This window comes from Bubalus bubalis, chromosome X (genome assembly GCF_019923935.1).
Source record: "Bubalus bubalis isolate 160015118507 breed Murrah chromosome X, NDDB_SH_1, whole genome shotgun sequence".
In the NCBI taxonomy this organism is placed as follows: domain Eukaryota; kingdom Metazoa; phylum Chordata; class Mammalia; order Artiodactyla; family Bovidae; genus Bubalus; species Bubalus bubalis.
In genome coordinates, this window is record NC_059181.1 from 36599364 (window position 1) to 36615963 (window position 16600).

Genomic DNA, 16600 nt, shown 5'->3' on the forward strand with positions numbered 1-16600 from the left:
TTACTTTATATTCAGTATCACAAATTGACCTTCATTCAAGAGCTTATATTTTTCACTGTAGAAGGGCTACATAGATTCACCCTCAATGGAAATGAGGTAAATTTTGAGTGGTACCACGTTACTTGATCACAGGGTGGTACAGTTCAAGTAAAAATCACACGGGGATGTTTTATAAGGGTAGCATCCATGCTCAACTGACCACAGGAAGTGTGTCTCTAGGAAAGCCAGCCCTGCCACCCTTAGATTGTCACTGTAGCCCAGGGTGAGCTTGTCAGAGAGGGACTCTGCTATGCCAGCATCTAGGGCTATCATCTTGCTACCCAGAAGTCTGCTTCAAACCAACTGAAGACCCCTTTATTTCATTCCCTTCCCAATCCCATTGCCTTCACTGTTTCTGGAGATCTACACCAATCATGATTTTCAGGCCATATTTTTATAGCTCATCTATTCACAGTCACCCACATTCACCAAAGCCTCACCTCACCCACGCCCACCCCATGTACCACAGTTTATTAGGGGAAGGTACATTTTGTATTGTTCAGGGTCCTATGGGTCCCCTTCTTCCCTCCCTCTGTGCAGATCTTGAGCTGGCTGTGGACAGGGCATTGGTAGCTCAAGAGACTCCTGGATACCTGTTTTAAAACTTGAAAGGTTAAGGGTTTGCACGCATAAATCAACAAGGGACCTTTATTTCTTCAGGAAGGAATTACTTTATTGGAAGAACTGGCAACACTGAAAGAAGGAAAACTTAAGTGATCTTATTCTGTGAAGTTATTCTGCAAGAGCAATACTGCAGTCTGCATGGCAGGCAGGGTGACCTTGGGCTGTCACCCAGGTCTCGGGGGAAAGTCCAGTCCAGGTTCAGTCCTCCTTGTCACTGTCACCCACGGTGAGCTTGTCAAGGGCGTAGTCTTCCAGGCTGCCTTCCGCGGACCCCACGTTGCTCAGGTTGCTGACATGGTCCCCCAGCTCCTTGATGAACTTGACCTGCTGGTCCAGGTAGCCGGTCCCCAGGAAGTTGCACAGATGGGCGTCGCTGCTGTCGGTGGCCAGCTTGTGCAGGTCGAGCAGGCTCTGGTTGACGTACTTCTCCAGGTGCAGGGTGTCTAGCATGGCCTGGAGTCCGCTCTTCCACTGTTGGGTCTCAGGCTTTCTGATGTCGAGGAAGCAGATGCGGCCCCCACGCTGGATCTGCAGCAACATCAGGTTTTCGGCTGTCTTGCTGTGCTCGTTGGAGCGGAGCAGGAAGAAGTTGGAGAAATGCTTCAAGCCCACGTCATCATGGTTGAGGTAGAAAGCCACGGCCAGGCACTGGAAGGAGGCGTGAAACTCCAGGGTGGCGTGGTTGTTGATTGCGGCTTCGCACTCGGGGCGGTAGTTCTGACGCTCCTGTGAGGGCGATGTGGGCAGCAGGGCAGGCCACTCCCCGACCCAGGGAATGGCAGCTGGGGCAAAGCGTCTACGGGGCAGGAATCTGCGGGGGCGGGGGCGGGGGCGGGGGCGCCAGAGGGCTCCTGGGAACTTTCCCATTGTGGACGATGTGGGTGGCCGGAGGCGGGCTCCCGGCCAGATGACAGGTGGCTGGGTGTGGGCTCTGGGATGGACCGGTAATGGCGTCTGTTGGGCAGGGGTCAGTGCCTGAGCTTGAGATTGGTTCAGGAAGAGGTCCCGTGGGTGGGCGGGATCTGTGGCCAGGGCTTAACCACTGTCTAACAAAGCCAGGGTGTGGCCAGGGCGTGGCCAGGGCGAGACCACTGTCTATCAAAGCCAGGGTGTGGCCAGGGCGAGACCACAGTCTATCAAAGCCAGGGTGTGGCCAGGGCAAGACCACTGTCTATCAAAGCCAGGGTGTGGCCAGGGCGAGACCACTGTCTATCAAAGCCAGGGTGTGGCCAGGGCGAGACCACTGTCTATCAAAGCCAGGGTGAAGCAGAGCTGCTTTGAACTGAGTACTTCGCATCCACAAAGTTTTTAATTTTGCCATAATACTTTTTTTTCCAAGGACTTTCTCTTATTCTCTAATTACTCCCTTTTATAGCACCCTGTTCCCATTTTATAAACCCACTGTCATTTTTACAGTTCTGAGAATATGAATTTGGATTGTTTGGTAATGTTCTCTTCTGTTTCCTGTAGTATATTTGTCTTTTTCTCCATAAATCGTTCTATTTATTCATCATGATCTCTTTCACTTCCGTCAAATATCTGGTAATATTTGTCCATCCATATTTGGGAGTAAAGGACTCAGGTTCGATCCCTGCATCTGGAAGATCTCTGGAGAAGGGAATGGCTATCTACTCCAGTATTCTGGCCTGGAGAATCCCATGGACAGAGGAGCCTGGCTGGCTAATGTTAGTGGGGTCGCACAGAGTCTGACAGGACTGAACGATTAACACTTCCACGTTTTTCATTGTTATTTCACCACCTCACCCCCACCCAACCCCCTGCTCAGCCCCGCCTTGTGGTTCTTGTTATGATTGCAAGAGGTGTCTCAGCAACAACCCTTAGGGAACTTTGTAAAGAAAATATGGCTTATTACTCACAGGTGCTGGAGGCTGCACGGCATGCATTGGGCTGCACAGCCTGATCATGGGTAGAAAATGAGTACATGTGCCACCTGGGTCGCTTTTATTGGGGTCTAGGATGGGATGTCTAGCGTGTCACAGATTTAGTCTTTCTTGGTGAATTTAAAACAAGAGCGTGAATTAAAATGTCCGAAGGGAAAACCAAGTGGTCAGATGGTCAGTTATCCTAGTCATCCAGTGATGTCTAAAACAAAGGAAACTTCTGTGATGGGGAAGCCTGGTTCTCATCTAGTCTGGTAGCTGGCACTGTGTTTATTTAAGACAGCTGTCTGTGATGTGGATGCCTTGGCAATCAACAGCTTAAGATCAGACACTTATGTTACAATAAAAAAAAAAAACATTAAAAACAAACAAACAAAAAAAAACAACTCAGGGGATTTCCATGGTAGCCCAGTGGCTACAACCCCAAGCTCCCAGTGCAGGGGGCCTGGGTTCAGTCCCTGGTTGGGGAACGAGATCCCACATACTGCAGCTCAGACCCAGTGCAGGCAAACAAAACAACCCAGGTGCTTAGAGTACAGTCCAGCCTGTGATACTGAGACAGCAGAGTTAGGAGGTGAGAACATGAATGGCCTTCAGTATTTGTAGGCAGCAGCGCTGTCTGTTTTTGGTGCACCTTTTGGCCTGAGAACTGACTGACAGTCTGACGGGCCTCTTGGTCTAGAGTTGGGTCAGCCAGCCAGCACCCAGCAAGTTCCGCCAGATAACATCATAGTGGCTCGTCCTCTGGTACCATCAGGCAGTGCACTTAGTCCATTGTTTCTGGAACGTCTCAGTCCACATTGCAGTGTTCCACAATGTGAACTGGGGAGCAAGCCATCTGGGTGAGCAGCTGCATCTCCAACATGGTGCCCTGGCCCTTGGGTGTCATCTCTAGTGGACAAGGCATAGGCGTCTCCGATGGTGAACTCCTGGCCTGGGACGATGTCGCCTGGGATGGGATCATCTCCAGCGATGAGTCTGTCTCACTCACGAGTCAGGTCCTCTGGAGTGGAGGCCACCCAGGGGTGGGAACCCATGTGGATATGCAGTGTTGGTCATCGGCTGGGCATAGGCTAGCCTGATATAACGTAGAGGCTTCCTTGAGGACTGCAGGGCATGCTGCCTGTGGAACAAATTGTTGAGAGCTCTCTGGGGTCATCAAGGACATCTTCAGCAGTGGAATGAGTGGCTGTCCTTTCCTTCCTGGAAGAGCTCATCCAAAGCACATGAATATTCTGGGGACATTTATATCCTAGGCTACAGGCGATCTTATGGATGCTACTTAGGCACAACCATGAGGGCAGTCCCTGCACAGATCCTGGGAGCACATTCCCCATATCCAGATGGGTTTTGTGGAGGAGCGATCATAGGGCCAGTTGGCTTGTAGCACTATTTGGTGTTGATCCTGGAGGGCAAGTATCGTTTGGATGTTGCTTCCAGACAGCCTGTTGCCTTTAAAGGGCTTCCCTGGTGATTCAGAGGCTAAAGAACCTGCCTGTAAGGTGGGAGACCTGGGTTTGATCCCTGGGTCGGGAGGATCCCCTGGAGAAGGGAATGGCTACCCAATCCAGTATTCTTGTCTGGAGAATCCCATGGACAGAGCAGCCTATCGGGCTACAGTTCACAAGGTTGCAAAGAGTCAGACAGGACTGACTAACAGTACACTACTAAGTTTGGATTACTTGGCATTTAATAAAGGTGGTTGTCAGAGGCTTTATTCTTCACATGCCTCTTTAAAGGCAGTTGCTTTTTCAGTTCTGATACTTGGCACTGAGCTGGAGCTTTCCCATTACTGGGTCAGCAGTCTTGACTCTTCCTGGCCTCCCCACAACTCATGCAGCCACTCTTATCTTTTGTAGAATTTCTTCAGGGACTTCTGGTTGAAGTTTGTCTCTCCATTGTCATAGCACATCTTGGATAATGCAGGCTTGACCTAGGAGTACTTTAGTGTCTACTTTTTCTGGTGAGAAAGTCACTTGGGCATTTAACTTTTTTAGATCTCTCCCCATAAGGGAATAGGGCATTCAGGCCAATACAGAAAGCTGTGCCCTATGTATGCTTCCCCCCGCAATTATATAAGATCTGAGGTAGAAAATGGAGAGTGTACATGTATGAATGCCCTGGGTTAACCTTGATGATCTAGAGCTTTTGGAACTTGTTTCATTGGGTATTGCCCTGCCGGAGGCTGAGAACCCCCTGCGCCAAATTTAGTACCCTGGTAGGTTCAAGGATGGGGAGACCAATCCCTTTGGCCTCTCTGGTGAGGCAGGGTTCAGGGCTATAGGTGGATCTGTGGCCTTTGGAGGAGTATTGATGGAAGCTCTAAACTTTGTGGAGGGATTCTCACTTTTTATGGCGGGGGAAGCATGGGAGTCACTGAAGGAGGAGCCAGATGGACTCAGTCAGGATTGTCATTAGGCTCTGACCCAAGCGAGACAGGCTTTTTCTGAGGTTCAGTCTTCTCCCTGAACCATACCTTCCTTCTCTTCTGCAAATTCATATTCTTCAGAATAACTTAGAAAAACCGGTTGAGGTCAGACATTGTGAACGCACTCCTTGTACCTGCCTACTCTTGATCTGAGGGGAGTTGATAACGCCAGTGCCAGGCAGAGCTAATGGGAGGACCACCAAGAGTTCTCCATCTGGGAGTACGTCCTCTGAAGAAAGACTGGCCCTTCGTGAAGCCAGAGCTCAGAGGTTGGCGGACCATTTTCCACCACTGTATGGCTCAAGCTAGTTGACTTTTACGCCAGCAAAACCACGAAGGGCTGAGCACAAGTGCCAGTAGGAAATGCCTGCCACCTCTTCCCAGCCTTCATGGATGGGGCTCAACCTGCAGTCTTCTGAGAAACGCGAGGTCTGGGTGATGTGGGAAATTTGGTGGCACCAAACATTGCTTTCATGGGTGCTGCAGGGAAGCAGCAGGGTTTGCCAGTCTGGGCTCACAGTACACTTTGTCTCTTGGTAGGAAAAATCGAGGCACACGAGAGACTTGCCCCTCAACCACTCTCCACTTTTGTGCTGGTTCTGAAGGGTTAGCCAGCCCCTCTGAGAATGGATGTTTTGAGGAGAGAGAGAACAGACAACCCCTAAGTCAAAGGCTTAGTCTGTATCCCAGGTTTCAAACCCAAGAACTGAGAACAGTCTATGGATTGTCCTGTCTTAAAAAAACTGGCCTCCTTCATTCCCCGCCCCCACCCTAAACAGTCTAAGAAATTTAAGAGAGGGAGCTGGAGCGTAGTTTAATTTCTGGAGCAAAGGCGGCAGTGACTATCCACAGTTTAGCTGTAAGAATTTCCTGGAGAAGCCACGGAGGAGAATGGACCAGCTCCAGGATGACCAGCTTGGGTTTGAGGGTTCACTTAAGGAAGACAGAATAAGAAGCCATCGCTTAGAGATAGTTGGCACAAATGGTAGCTTGAAAGCACCCAGCTGCCAAGGAAGCCGTCCCAGCAGTTCCAAGACTGGAGCCCATTTGGTCAGAGGCTCCTAATAGCTTTTCCCCTGGTGCTAAGCGGCAGGCTTGCCTATCACCGAGGGGCCTGTGAGAGTCCAGGCTCCATCTCACTTGCCACCTTGAAGAACTTACCCAATGAGGAGGAGGGTGAAAGATGTGATTGTATCACCTGGGAAAAAGTGAAGTGCAGAAGCTCTGATAAAACACAGTGGTTAAAGTGTGCGGGTGTCTGTTGGTGTGTCTGTGTCACCATGTATGAAACATCAAATGCAAGAAGAGGTTTCCAAAGCCCTTTGTATAACTGCTGTTGAAGGCACATTAAGTTTTTATTGTGTTTGCTTCAGTCCTAACACGAGGGTATGCTGAGTTCATCTCGAGGCGTCTGCATTATTTGCCGGTGCTGCACGTGATTCCAAGGTGGAGCCATGTTTGACAACTAGGATGCTAAAGAATGCTTCTCAAAATCCAGTGTGCATATTCATCACCTGGGACTTTGTTAAAATGTCGATTCTGCTTCAGGAAGCCTGGGGTAGTGCTTAAAACTGAAGACTACTGAGTATCTAACAGGCTGTCAGGCGAGATGGCCACTGCTGGTTCCCACAGCACAGTTTGAGGAGTAAGGTTCTCGTGCTGGCTTTAGTTGCCTGGGATGTCCGGGTCCTGCCCCAGGGACTCATGTAATTAGTCTGGGATGTGTCTGCAGCAGCCAGCATCTTAAAAGCTCTATAGGCAATTCCAATGTACAGCAAAGCTTGTGACCCTCGATGGCAAAGTGCATGGTGATTTATCAAGTGTAATTATTATTTTATCAGTAGCCCTAAGGTGGTCTTCTCTTCCCATTCCACTCACCCTGACTTACTCCTCTCCCACCATCATAGATGGGATCAGGATTACCTCTACATCCTTCCTATGTTTCCCACCTGTGAGGTGTGAACTGTAGCTCAGGATAAAAAGAGGAGGCTCAGGCAACCTGAGTTGCAGAAGATGAGGCAAAAAGGGTTCTGGGGGCCAATTTAAAGAAAAAGCTAGTTGAAACAGAATGTGGCAGAGGCATTGCCAAGAAAACTTCTCACCTGGAAACTTGCCTTCAGTCTTGGGCCTGAGTCTGCAGCAGTGAAAAGAGCAATCTGTTCTCCTGATTCCTAAGGTAACACTTGACAATCAAGCAGTTACAAAGGATTTTTCCCCTTCAGTTAGTACAATGACAAGATTGGTGAAAATGCAAGAGAACCCCGTGGCAAAGAAAAGATAAATAAAAAATGCTTTCTCCGAAGTATAAACACCACAAGGGAACTTACAAGTAGTGTATGATGGTGATGATGGTGATGACGAGAAAAGATGATTACACAAAGTACTTATTATGTGCCGGCCACTGTTCTAAGCATTTAAAATATACTAAATCATCTAGTCTTTTAAGCAACAGTTTTATGATCCATATTTTACATGTGAGAAAACAGAGGCACAGAAAAGGTAATTAACATGTCCCAATTCCCTCAGTTTAGTAAGTGGCTCGACTGGGATTTGAACCCAGGCCGTCCATTGGGAAGAATCCACAACACTGAACTGTTTCTCCAAAACAGGAGAGTAAGAAGGATCTTCAGGCTTACCTGGTAGCTCAGTGGTAAAGAATCCTCCTGCCAAAGCATGAAACATGGGTTTGTTCCTTTATCCCAGCAGATCCCGCATTTTGCAGAGCAACTCAGGTAGTGTATCACAACTGCTGAATCTGTGCTCTAGAGTTGGAGGCAGCTACTGAAGTCCAAGCACCTCAAGACCATGGTGTGCAACAGGGGAAGCCACCACAATGAGAAACCCACATACTGCAACTAGAGAAAAGCCTGTGCAGTGATGAACACCTAGCACAGCCAAAAATAAAGAATATATATATATATATATATATATTTTAAAATAAAGCAGGCTCTTCACTCAATTTCTAGTTAGAAACACCAACCCGGTGCTTCCTTCTGTCTGGAGGAGAACAGTTTATTGACTTATGTAGGAGCTGAGATGTTGTCAGAGAGAGAAAAATGAAAGTGTTAGTCACTCAGGTGTGTCCAACTCTTTGTGACCTCATGGACTGTAGCCGGCCAGGCTCCTCTATTCATGGAATTCTCCAGGCAAGAACACTAGAGTAGTTAAGCAGTCCCTTCTCCCGGGGATCTCCCTGACCCAGGGATTAAACCCGGGTCTCCTGCATTGCAGGCAGATTCTTTACCATCTGATCCACCAGAGAACGCCCGTCAGAGAGAGGAAAGGTCCTCAAAGTGATCAGAGAAAGGAACAGAGTAAAAGGACAGCGGGTCTCTAAGAACAAAGGGACAAGCACATTTTCTGGAAACTTAACTGAAGGGACTTAATCCTCATTGGAAGAAAATATTCAAGTGCAGTCATGTTGAAATGGGAAAGTTAATTCCTTTCTAGCTAAGCTTGTTCATATATTAGTAAATTTTGAAAGCAGTATGCAAACTTTAGACTCAGACTGACCATGTGTCTTTGATAAGGCACACAAAATCTATAAAATTTTAACTTTTATCTTATTAACCACACCTGGGCTCAGAAGAAACATATTTTGAGGATTTTGCTTAGGCAAAGACAATACTAGGGTTTATATGTGTACAGATTTCATCTGATCAAATAGACTCGATCAAGAGGCTAAATTTTTAAAGGGGAACAGGAGAAAACAAAAAAGATGATTTTCTTGGCTATGCTGGGTCTTTGTTGCTGCACATGGCCTTAGTTCTCCTGAGGCATATGGGATCACAGCTCCCAGACCAGAGATCAAACCAGTATCCCCTGTGTTGGAAGGCAGCTTCTTAACCACTGGACCACCAGAGAAGTCCCTATCATTTTCTTAAGAGTTCTGTTTTTTGTTTTTATTTTTTTAACTGGAAAATTTCTTCCTACATAGTCACGAAAAGTTCATTCTTCTCCCCATTCTGAAAGGAGAAACCAGGAGCCACACTAAGGTCAAGAACAGCCTGATTTGGGGCCATGGGGTGTGGGCACAGGTGGGCACAGTCTGCAGTGAGCTAATGGTCAAGGTGAGGTCAGCACCCCTCTGGGCATTTCATCACCTCAGCCCTCCTTCTACATGTTAGTTACCCTGGGCTTGGGCTCTGCCGTACTCCTTGTCCACTCTCCAGTGAGGTTTTTCATTCCCATCACTGCAACACAATCTGTATAGGTTGATATCTCCCATAGGTCTTTTTCTAAAGCTGCTGTATACCCTGAACTCTAGATTCATTTTTCTGACTTCCTGCATGACAGCTCCACTTGGATATCTAATATGCATCTCAGATTTTACATGACATATCTTCTCCACCCTTCCATCCCAGCTGTGACCCTGACAAAAGACTCCAAATTAATAATTAGCACCACCATCAACCCAGGCTAAATTAAAAGTTCGATTATCTTCTTCATATCTCATTCTTCCTCTCTGCTCCATAAGGAAATCTTGCTGATGTATCCAAATCCATCTGCAGTATGTCTATATCTCTTAATTTTTTCAGCCTCCACTCCAATTCAACCACCATTGTCTTTCACCTGGACCAGCTATGATATGTACTGACTGGTCTCTAAGCTTCATCCCCTTCCTCTCTACATTCCTCAGTGCACCTGGAACCACTGACTTCACATTCACGGGGATTCATTTTACTTTATATTTAATATCACAAATTGACCTTCATCCATGAGCTTATATTTTTCAGCCCTTCTATTGAGGAAAATTTTGAGTGGAACAATTATTTTACTGCAACGTGGTACAGGTCAAGTAAAAAAAATCACAGGTGCATGTTTTCTAAGAGCAGCATCCATGCTCAACAGTGGTGACCACAGAAAGTGTCTGTAGGAAAGCCAGCCCTCCTACACTTTGAGTGTCACTGTAGCCCAGGGTGAGCTTGTCAGAGAGGGACTCTGCTATGCCAGCATCCGGGGCCCCCATCTTGCTACTCAGAACTCTGCTTCAAACAAAATGAAGACCCCTTTATTTCAGTCCCTTCCCAATCTCATCCCCTTCACTATTTCTGGAGATCAACCCCAATCATGATTTTCAGGCCATATTTTTATATTTATTCTATTCACAAGCACCTGCATTCACCAGGGCCACACCTTACCCCCCCCCCCCCATGTACCACATTGTTTATTAGCATGTGTGTGTGCTTAGTTGCTCAGTCGTGTCCCACTCTTTGTGAGCCCATGGACTGTATAGCCTACCTATAGTCCCTGGGATTCTCCAGGAAAGAATATGGAAGTGGGTTGCCATTATGTCCTTCAAGGGACCTTACCAACCCAGAGATTGAACCCAGATTTCCCATTGCAGGTGAACTCTCTACCGTCTGAGCCACCAGGGAAGTCCAGGGAGAGTACGTTTTTATTTTTCAGGATCCCATGGAACCCCTTCTCCCTTCCTCTGTGCAGATCCTGAGCTGCCTGTGGACAGGGCATTGGTAGATCAACAGAGTCCTGGATACCTGTTTTAAAACTTGAAAGGTTAAGGGTTTGCACGCATGAATCAACAAGGGACCTTTATTTCTTCAGGAAGCAATTACTTTATTGGAAGAACTGGCAACACTAAAAGAAGGAAAACTTAAGTGAACTTTTTCTGCAAGGGCAATACTGCACACTGCATGGCAGGCAGGGTGACCTTGGGCACTCACCCGGGACTCGAGGGAAAGTCCAGTCCAGGCTCAGTCCTCCTTGTTACCATCACCCAGGATGAGCTTGTCAAAGACGTACTCTGCCAGGCCGCCTTCCAGGGACCCCACGTTGCTCAGGTTGCTGACATGGTCCCCCAGCTCCTTGATGAACTTGACCTGCTGGTCCAGGTTGCTTGTCCCCAGGAAGGAGCACAGGTGGGCATCACTGCTCTCAGTGGCCAGCTGGTGCAGGTTGAACAGGCCCTGGTTGACGCACTTCTTCAGGTGCAGGGTGTCCATAAGGGTGGTGTCATCTGCATATCTGAGGTTATCGATCTTTCTCCCTGCAATCTTGATTCCTGTTTGTGCTTCCTCCAGCCCAGCATTTCTCATGATGTACTCTGCATATAAGTTAAATGAGTGGGGTGACAATATACAGCCTTGACACTCCTTTTCCTATTTGGAATCAGTCTGTTGTTCCATGTCCAGTTCTAACTGTTGTTTCCTGACCTGCATATCGGTTTCTCAAGAGGCAGGTCAGGTGGTCTGGTATTCCCATCTCTTTTAGAATTTTCCACAGTTTATTGTGATCCACACAGTCAAAGGCTTTGGCATAGTCAATAAAGCAGAAATAGATGTTTTCCTGGAACTCTCTTGCTTTTTTGATGATCCAGTGGATGTTGGCAATTTGATCTCTGGTTCCTCTGCCTTTTCTAAGACCAGCTTGAACATCTGGAAGTTCACGGTTCACATATTACTGAAGCCTGGCTGGGAGAATTTTGAGCATTACTTTACTAACGTTTGAGATGAGTGCAATTGTGTGGTAGTTTGAGCATTCTTTGGCATTGCCTTTCTTTGGGATTGGAATGAAAACTGACCTTTTCCAGTCCTGTGGCCACTGCCGAGTTTTCCAGATTTGCTGGCATATTGAGTGCAGCACTTTCACAGCATCATCTTTTAGGATTTGAAATAGCTCAACTGCAATTCCATCACCTCCACTAGCTTTGTCTGTAGTGATGCTTCCTAAGGCCCACTTGACTTCACATTCCAGGATGTCTGGCTCTAGGTGAGTGATCACACCATCGTGGTTATCTGGGTTGTGAAGGTCTTTTTTGTACAGTTCTTCTCTGTGTTCTGCTTCTGTTAGGCCCCTCCCATTTCTGTCCTTTCTTGAGCCCATCTTTGCATGAAATGTTCCCTTGGTATCTCTAATTTTCTTGAAGAGATCTCTATTCTTTCCCATTCCGTTGTTTTCCTCTATTTCTTGGCATTGATCACTGAGGAAGGCTTTCTTATCTCTCCTTGCTATTCTTTGAGACTGTGTATTCAAATGGGTATATCTTTCCTTTTCTCCTTTGCTTTTTGCTTCCCATCTTTTCACAGCTATTTGTAAGGTGTTCTCTGACAGCCATTTTGCTTTTTCTGTGTTTCTTTTACTTGAGGATAGTCTTGATCCCTGTCTCCTGTACAGTGTCACAAACCTCCTTCCGTAGTTCATTCAGGCACTATGTCTATCAGATCTAGTGCCAGACCACTTCAGTATTCTTACCTTGAGAACCCCATGAACAGTATGAAATGGTAAAAATATAGGACACTGAAAAATGAACTCCCCAGGTCGGTAGGTGCCCAGTATGCTACTGGAGATCAGTGGAGAAATAACTCCAGAAAGAATGAAGGGATGGAGCCAAAGCAAAAACAACACCCAGTTGTGGATGTGACTGATGATAGAAGCAGGGTCCGATGCTGTAAAGAGCAATATTGCATAGGAACCTGGAATGTCAGGTCCATGAATCAAGGCAAATTGAAAGTGGTCAAAGGGGAAATGGCAAGAGTAAATGTCGACATTCTAGGAATCAGCGAACTAAAATGTACTGGAATGGGTGAATTTAACTCAGATGACAATTATATCTACTACTGTGGGCAGGAATCCCTTAGAAGAAATGGAGTAGCCATCATAGGCAACAAAAGAGTCAGAAATGCAGTACTTGGATGCAGTCTCTGAAATGACAAAATGATCTCTGTTCGTTTCCAAGGCAAACCATTCAGTATCACAGTAATCCAAGTCTATGCCCCAACCAGTAACACTGAAGAAGCTGAAGTTGAACTGTTCTATGAAGACCTGCAAGACCTTTTAGAATGAACACCCCCCAAAAAATGTCCTTTTCATTATAGGGGACTGGAATGCAAAAGTAGGAAGTCAAGAAACACCTGGAGTAACAGGCAAATTTGGCCTTGGAGTACAGAATGAAGCAGGGCAAAAGCTAATAGAGTTTTGCCAAGAGAATGCACTGGTCATAGCAAACACCCTCTTCCAACAACACAAGAGAAGACTCTACACATGGACATCATCAGATGGCCAACACCAAAATCAGATTGATTATATTCTTTGCAGCCAAAGATGGAGAAGCTCTATACAATCAGCAAAAACAAGACCGGGAGCTGACTGTGGCTCAGATCATGAACTCCTTATTGCCAAATTCAGACTTATATTGAAGAAAGTAGGGAAAACCACTAGACCATTCAGGTATGACCTAAATCAAATCCCATATGATTATACACACACTTGGGCCCATCTAAATTTTAAGATTGTTGATTCTACTTCTACTAAAAAAAAAAAAAAAAAAACACAATTGGACTCTTCTTCATATGGATTCCATTAAGTCTATGGATGGGTTTGGGTGAAAAGTGAAAGCAGTATGAAAAATTTAAGTATATTTTTCAAATCTATGAACATGGGCTATCTTTTCATTTATTTATGTTTTCTTTGATTTTGTTCATCAATGTTGTACAGTTTAAAGTGTATAGATCTTTTGCCTACTAGGTTGTACTTTTCCATTAAGTATTTTTTTGTTTTTGATGCTATTGTAAATGAGATCATTTTCTCTACATCATTTTCAGATAATTCTTTGTTTGAGTGTAGAAACACTACTGACTTTTGAATATTAATTTTGAATCCTGCAACTTTACTGAATTTGTTGATTAGATTGAACTGTTTTTTGGTAGAATCTTTAGGACGTTTCTAGATATAAAATCATGTCATCTGCAAATAGAGACAATTTTACTTTTTCTTTTCAAATTCTGATGCATTTTATTTCCTTTCCTTGCCAGACTGCACTAGCTAAAACTTCCGTGCTATGTTGAATAGAAGTGTTGAGAATGGGCACCCTTGTGTTATTTCAAATCTTATAGGAAAGCTTTCATTCTTTCACCATTTAGTATAATTTTTGCTGCTGCTTGTCAACATTGCAACAATGTTATATGTTGTTATCATGCTGAGGTAAATTCCTTCAACATCTAATTTGTGAAGTTTTTTTAAATCATTAACAGATGTTGAATATTGTGTAGTGCTTTCTCTGCATCTATCGAGTTGATCATATGATTTTTTTTCATTCTACGAATATGATGTATCACATTGATTAATTTGTATGTGTTAAACCTTCCCTGACTCCCAAGGATAAATCCCACTCGATCATGGTGAATGGTCTTTTTAATGTGCTGCTGAGTTCAGTCTGCTAGTATTTTATTGAGAATTTTACATCTATGTTTATCAGGTATATGGGCCTATAATATTCTTTTCAGATAGTGTCCTTTTCTGGCTTTTAGGTAGTAGGATGGCCTCATAAAATGACTTTGAGAGTGTTTGCTCCTCTTTGCTTTTTGGGCAAGTAGTGGCATTAATGTTTTTTTTAATATTTAAAAATTATTTTTATTTATTTGGCTGTGCCAGGTCTTAGTTTTGGCACATGGGATCTTTGATCTTTCTTGCAGCATGTGGGATCTAGGTCCCTGACAAGGATCAAACCCAGGCTCCTTGCAGGGGGAGCACAGAGGCTTAGCCACTGGACCACCAGGAAAATCCCTAATGGTATTAATTTTTTAAAAGTCTAGTAAGATTCAACTGTGAAGCCATCTGGTCCTGGGTTTGTCTTTTTTAGGAGATGTGTGATTACTGACTCAGTCTCCTGACTAGTAATTTGTCTGTTCAGATTTTCTTTTCTTCCTGGTTCAATCATGGTAGATTGTATTTTTCCAAGAATGTTCCCATTTCTTCTAGGTTCTCCTGTTTGTTGGCATATAGTTATTCATGGTAGCTTATAATGATTCTTTGTATTTTTGTTGTAATGTCTCCCTTTTCATTTATAACTTTATTGGTTTGAATCCTCCCTTTTCCCCTAGCTAGTCTAGCCAACGGCATGTCAATTTTGTTTATCTTTTCAAAGAAACTACTGTTAGTTGGGTTAATCTTTTGTATTATTTTCCTGTTCTCAATTTCATTTATTTCTACTCTAATATTATTGATATCTTTCTTATGCTGCTCAATTTGGGTGTAACTTTCTTTCCCACCCCCCCCCCCAGTTCCTTAAGACATAGAGTTAGGTTTTTCATTTGAAATTTTTCTAGCTCCTCAATGTAAATGTGTTTTGCTGTGAACTTCGTCTTAGAATTGATCTCACACTGACTTGGTGGGGTTGTGGCCTGTGGGACATTCTGTGATGAGGGCATCATAATGGACTGTCTGCCCTCCATCAAGTTACCAGAGTGAAGCAGATGGTCAGGTGATGTAAAAAAAATCACAGAAGCATGGTGAAACAGAATCAGAGCTCAAGATACTGGGTTGGCAAAAAAAAAAAAAAAAAAAAAAAAAGTCTAAATTTTTCCATAACATCTTACAGAAAAACCTGATTAAACTTTATGGCTAACCCAATAAAAAGGGTATCATGTTAGAGTGTAAAAGCTCGAGGATTGCCAGAAATGCCAAAAGTGGAATTTGGAGGGATATGGGAAATAGATGGGGAAACAGTGGAAACAGTGTCAGACTTTATTTTTCTGGGCTCCAAAATCACTACAGATGGTGACTGCAGCCATGAAATTAAAAGACGCTTACTCCTTGGAAGGAAAGTTATGACCAACCTATTTAGCATATTGAAAAGCAGAGACATTACTTTGCCAACAAAGGTTCATCTAGTCAAGGCTATAGTTTTTCCTGTGGTCATGTATGGATGTGAGAGTTGGACTGTGAAGAAGGCTGAGTGCCAAAGAATTGATGCTTTTGAACTGTGGTGTTGGAGAAGACTCTTGAGAGTCCCTTGGACTGCAAGGAGATCCAACCAGTCCATTCTGAAGGAGATCAGCCCTGGAATTTCTTTGGAGGGAATGATGCTAAAGCTGAAACTCCAGTACTTTGGCCACCTCATGCGAAGAGTTGACTCATTGGAAAAGACTCTGAAGCTGGGAGGGATTGGGGGCAAGAAGAGAAGGGGACGACAGAGGATGAGATGGCTGGATGGCATCACTGACTTGACGGACGTGAGTCTCCGTGGACTCCGGGAGTTGGTGATGGACAGGGAGGCCTGGCGTGCTGCGATTCCTGGGGTCGCAAAGAGTCAGACACAACTGAGCGACTGATCTGATCTGATCTGATCTGATAATTGTATAATAACGTCCATCATTGTTTCCAAGGTTCATATCAAATAGTTTAAAATTATAACACCTTATTTTACACTGATAACAACTTCAATTTAATTTCTTTATATATATAAAGAAATTATATATATATAATTCATGCATCATGTGGGATCTTTCTTTCATTGCTGTGCATGCCTTTAGTTGCCTTGTGGCATGTAGGATCTTAGTTCTTCAACCAGGGATCAAACCCACATTCCAACCATTGGAAGATGGATTCTTAACTGGACAAGGGAAGTCCCTCAACTGAATTTCTAACCTTACCACTTTTACTTCTCCTTCCCATCACATTTTTTTGATTGTTGATATTACAGTGTACATATTTTTTATATTGCTTAAGTGATAACAGGCTATTGTAGTTATACTAATTTGTATTACATTTGTTTAACTTTTAAGCTAGAGTAGTAAATGATTTATGCACCACCATTATCATACTATAGAGTCTAATTTGAATATATATTTACCATCACCAATGAGTTTTA

At 44.6% G+C, this 16600-nt stretch overlaps 2 protein-coding genes across 2 annotated transcripts; both read right to left on the reverse strand.

Moving 5' to 3' along the window:
- Nucleotides 1-740: 740 nt before the first annotated feature.
- Nucleotides 741-1623, reverse strand: LOC102391137 (ferritin heavy chain-like). Its single transcript, XM_006066439.3, has one exon. It carries the CDS (start codon nucleotides 1528-1530, stop codon nucleotides 862-864), a length of 669 nt encoding a protein of 222 aa, XP_006066501.1. The 5' UTR covers nucleotides 1531-1623; the 3' UTR covers nucleotides 741-861.
- Nucleotides 1624-10706: 9083 nt separating this feature from the next.
- On the reverse strand, nucleotides 10707-10982 carry LOC112582105 (ferritin heavy chain-like). The gene has a single exon (XM_044936787.1). It carries the CDS (start codon nucleotides 10953-10955, stop codon nucleotides 10707-10709), a length of 249 nt encoding a protein of 82 aa, XP_044792722.1. The 5' UTR covers nucleotides 10956-10982.
- Between the last annotated feature and the right edge of the window lie 5618 nt (nucleotides 10983-16600).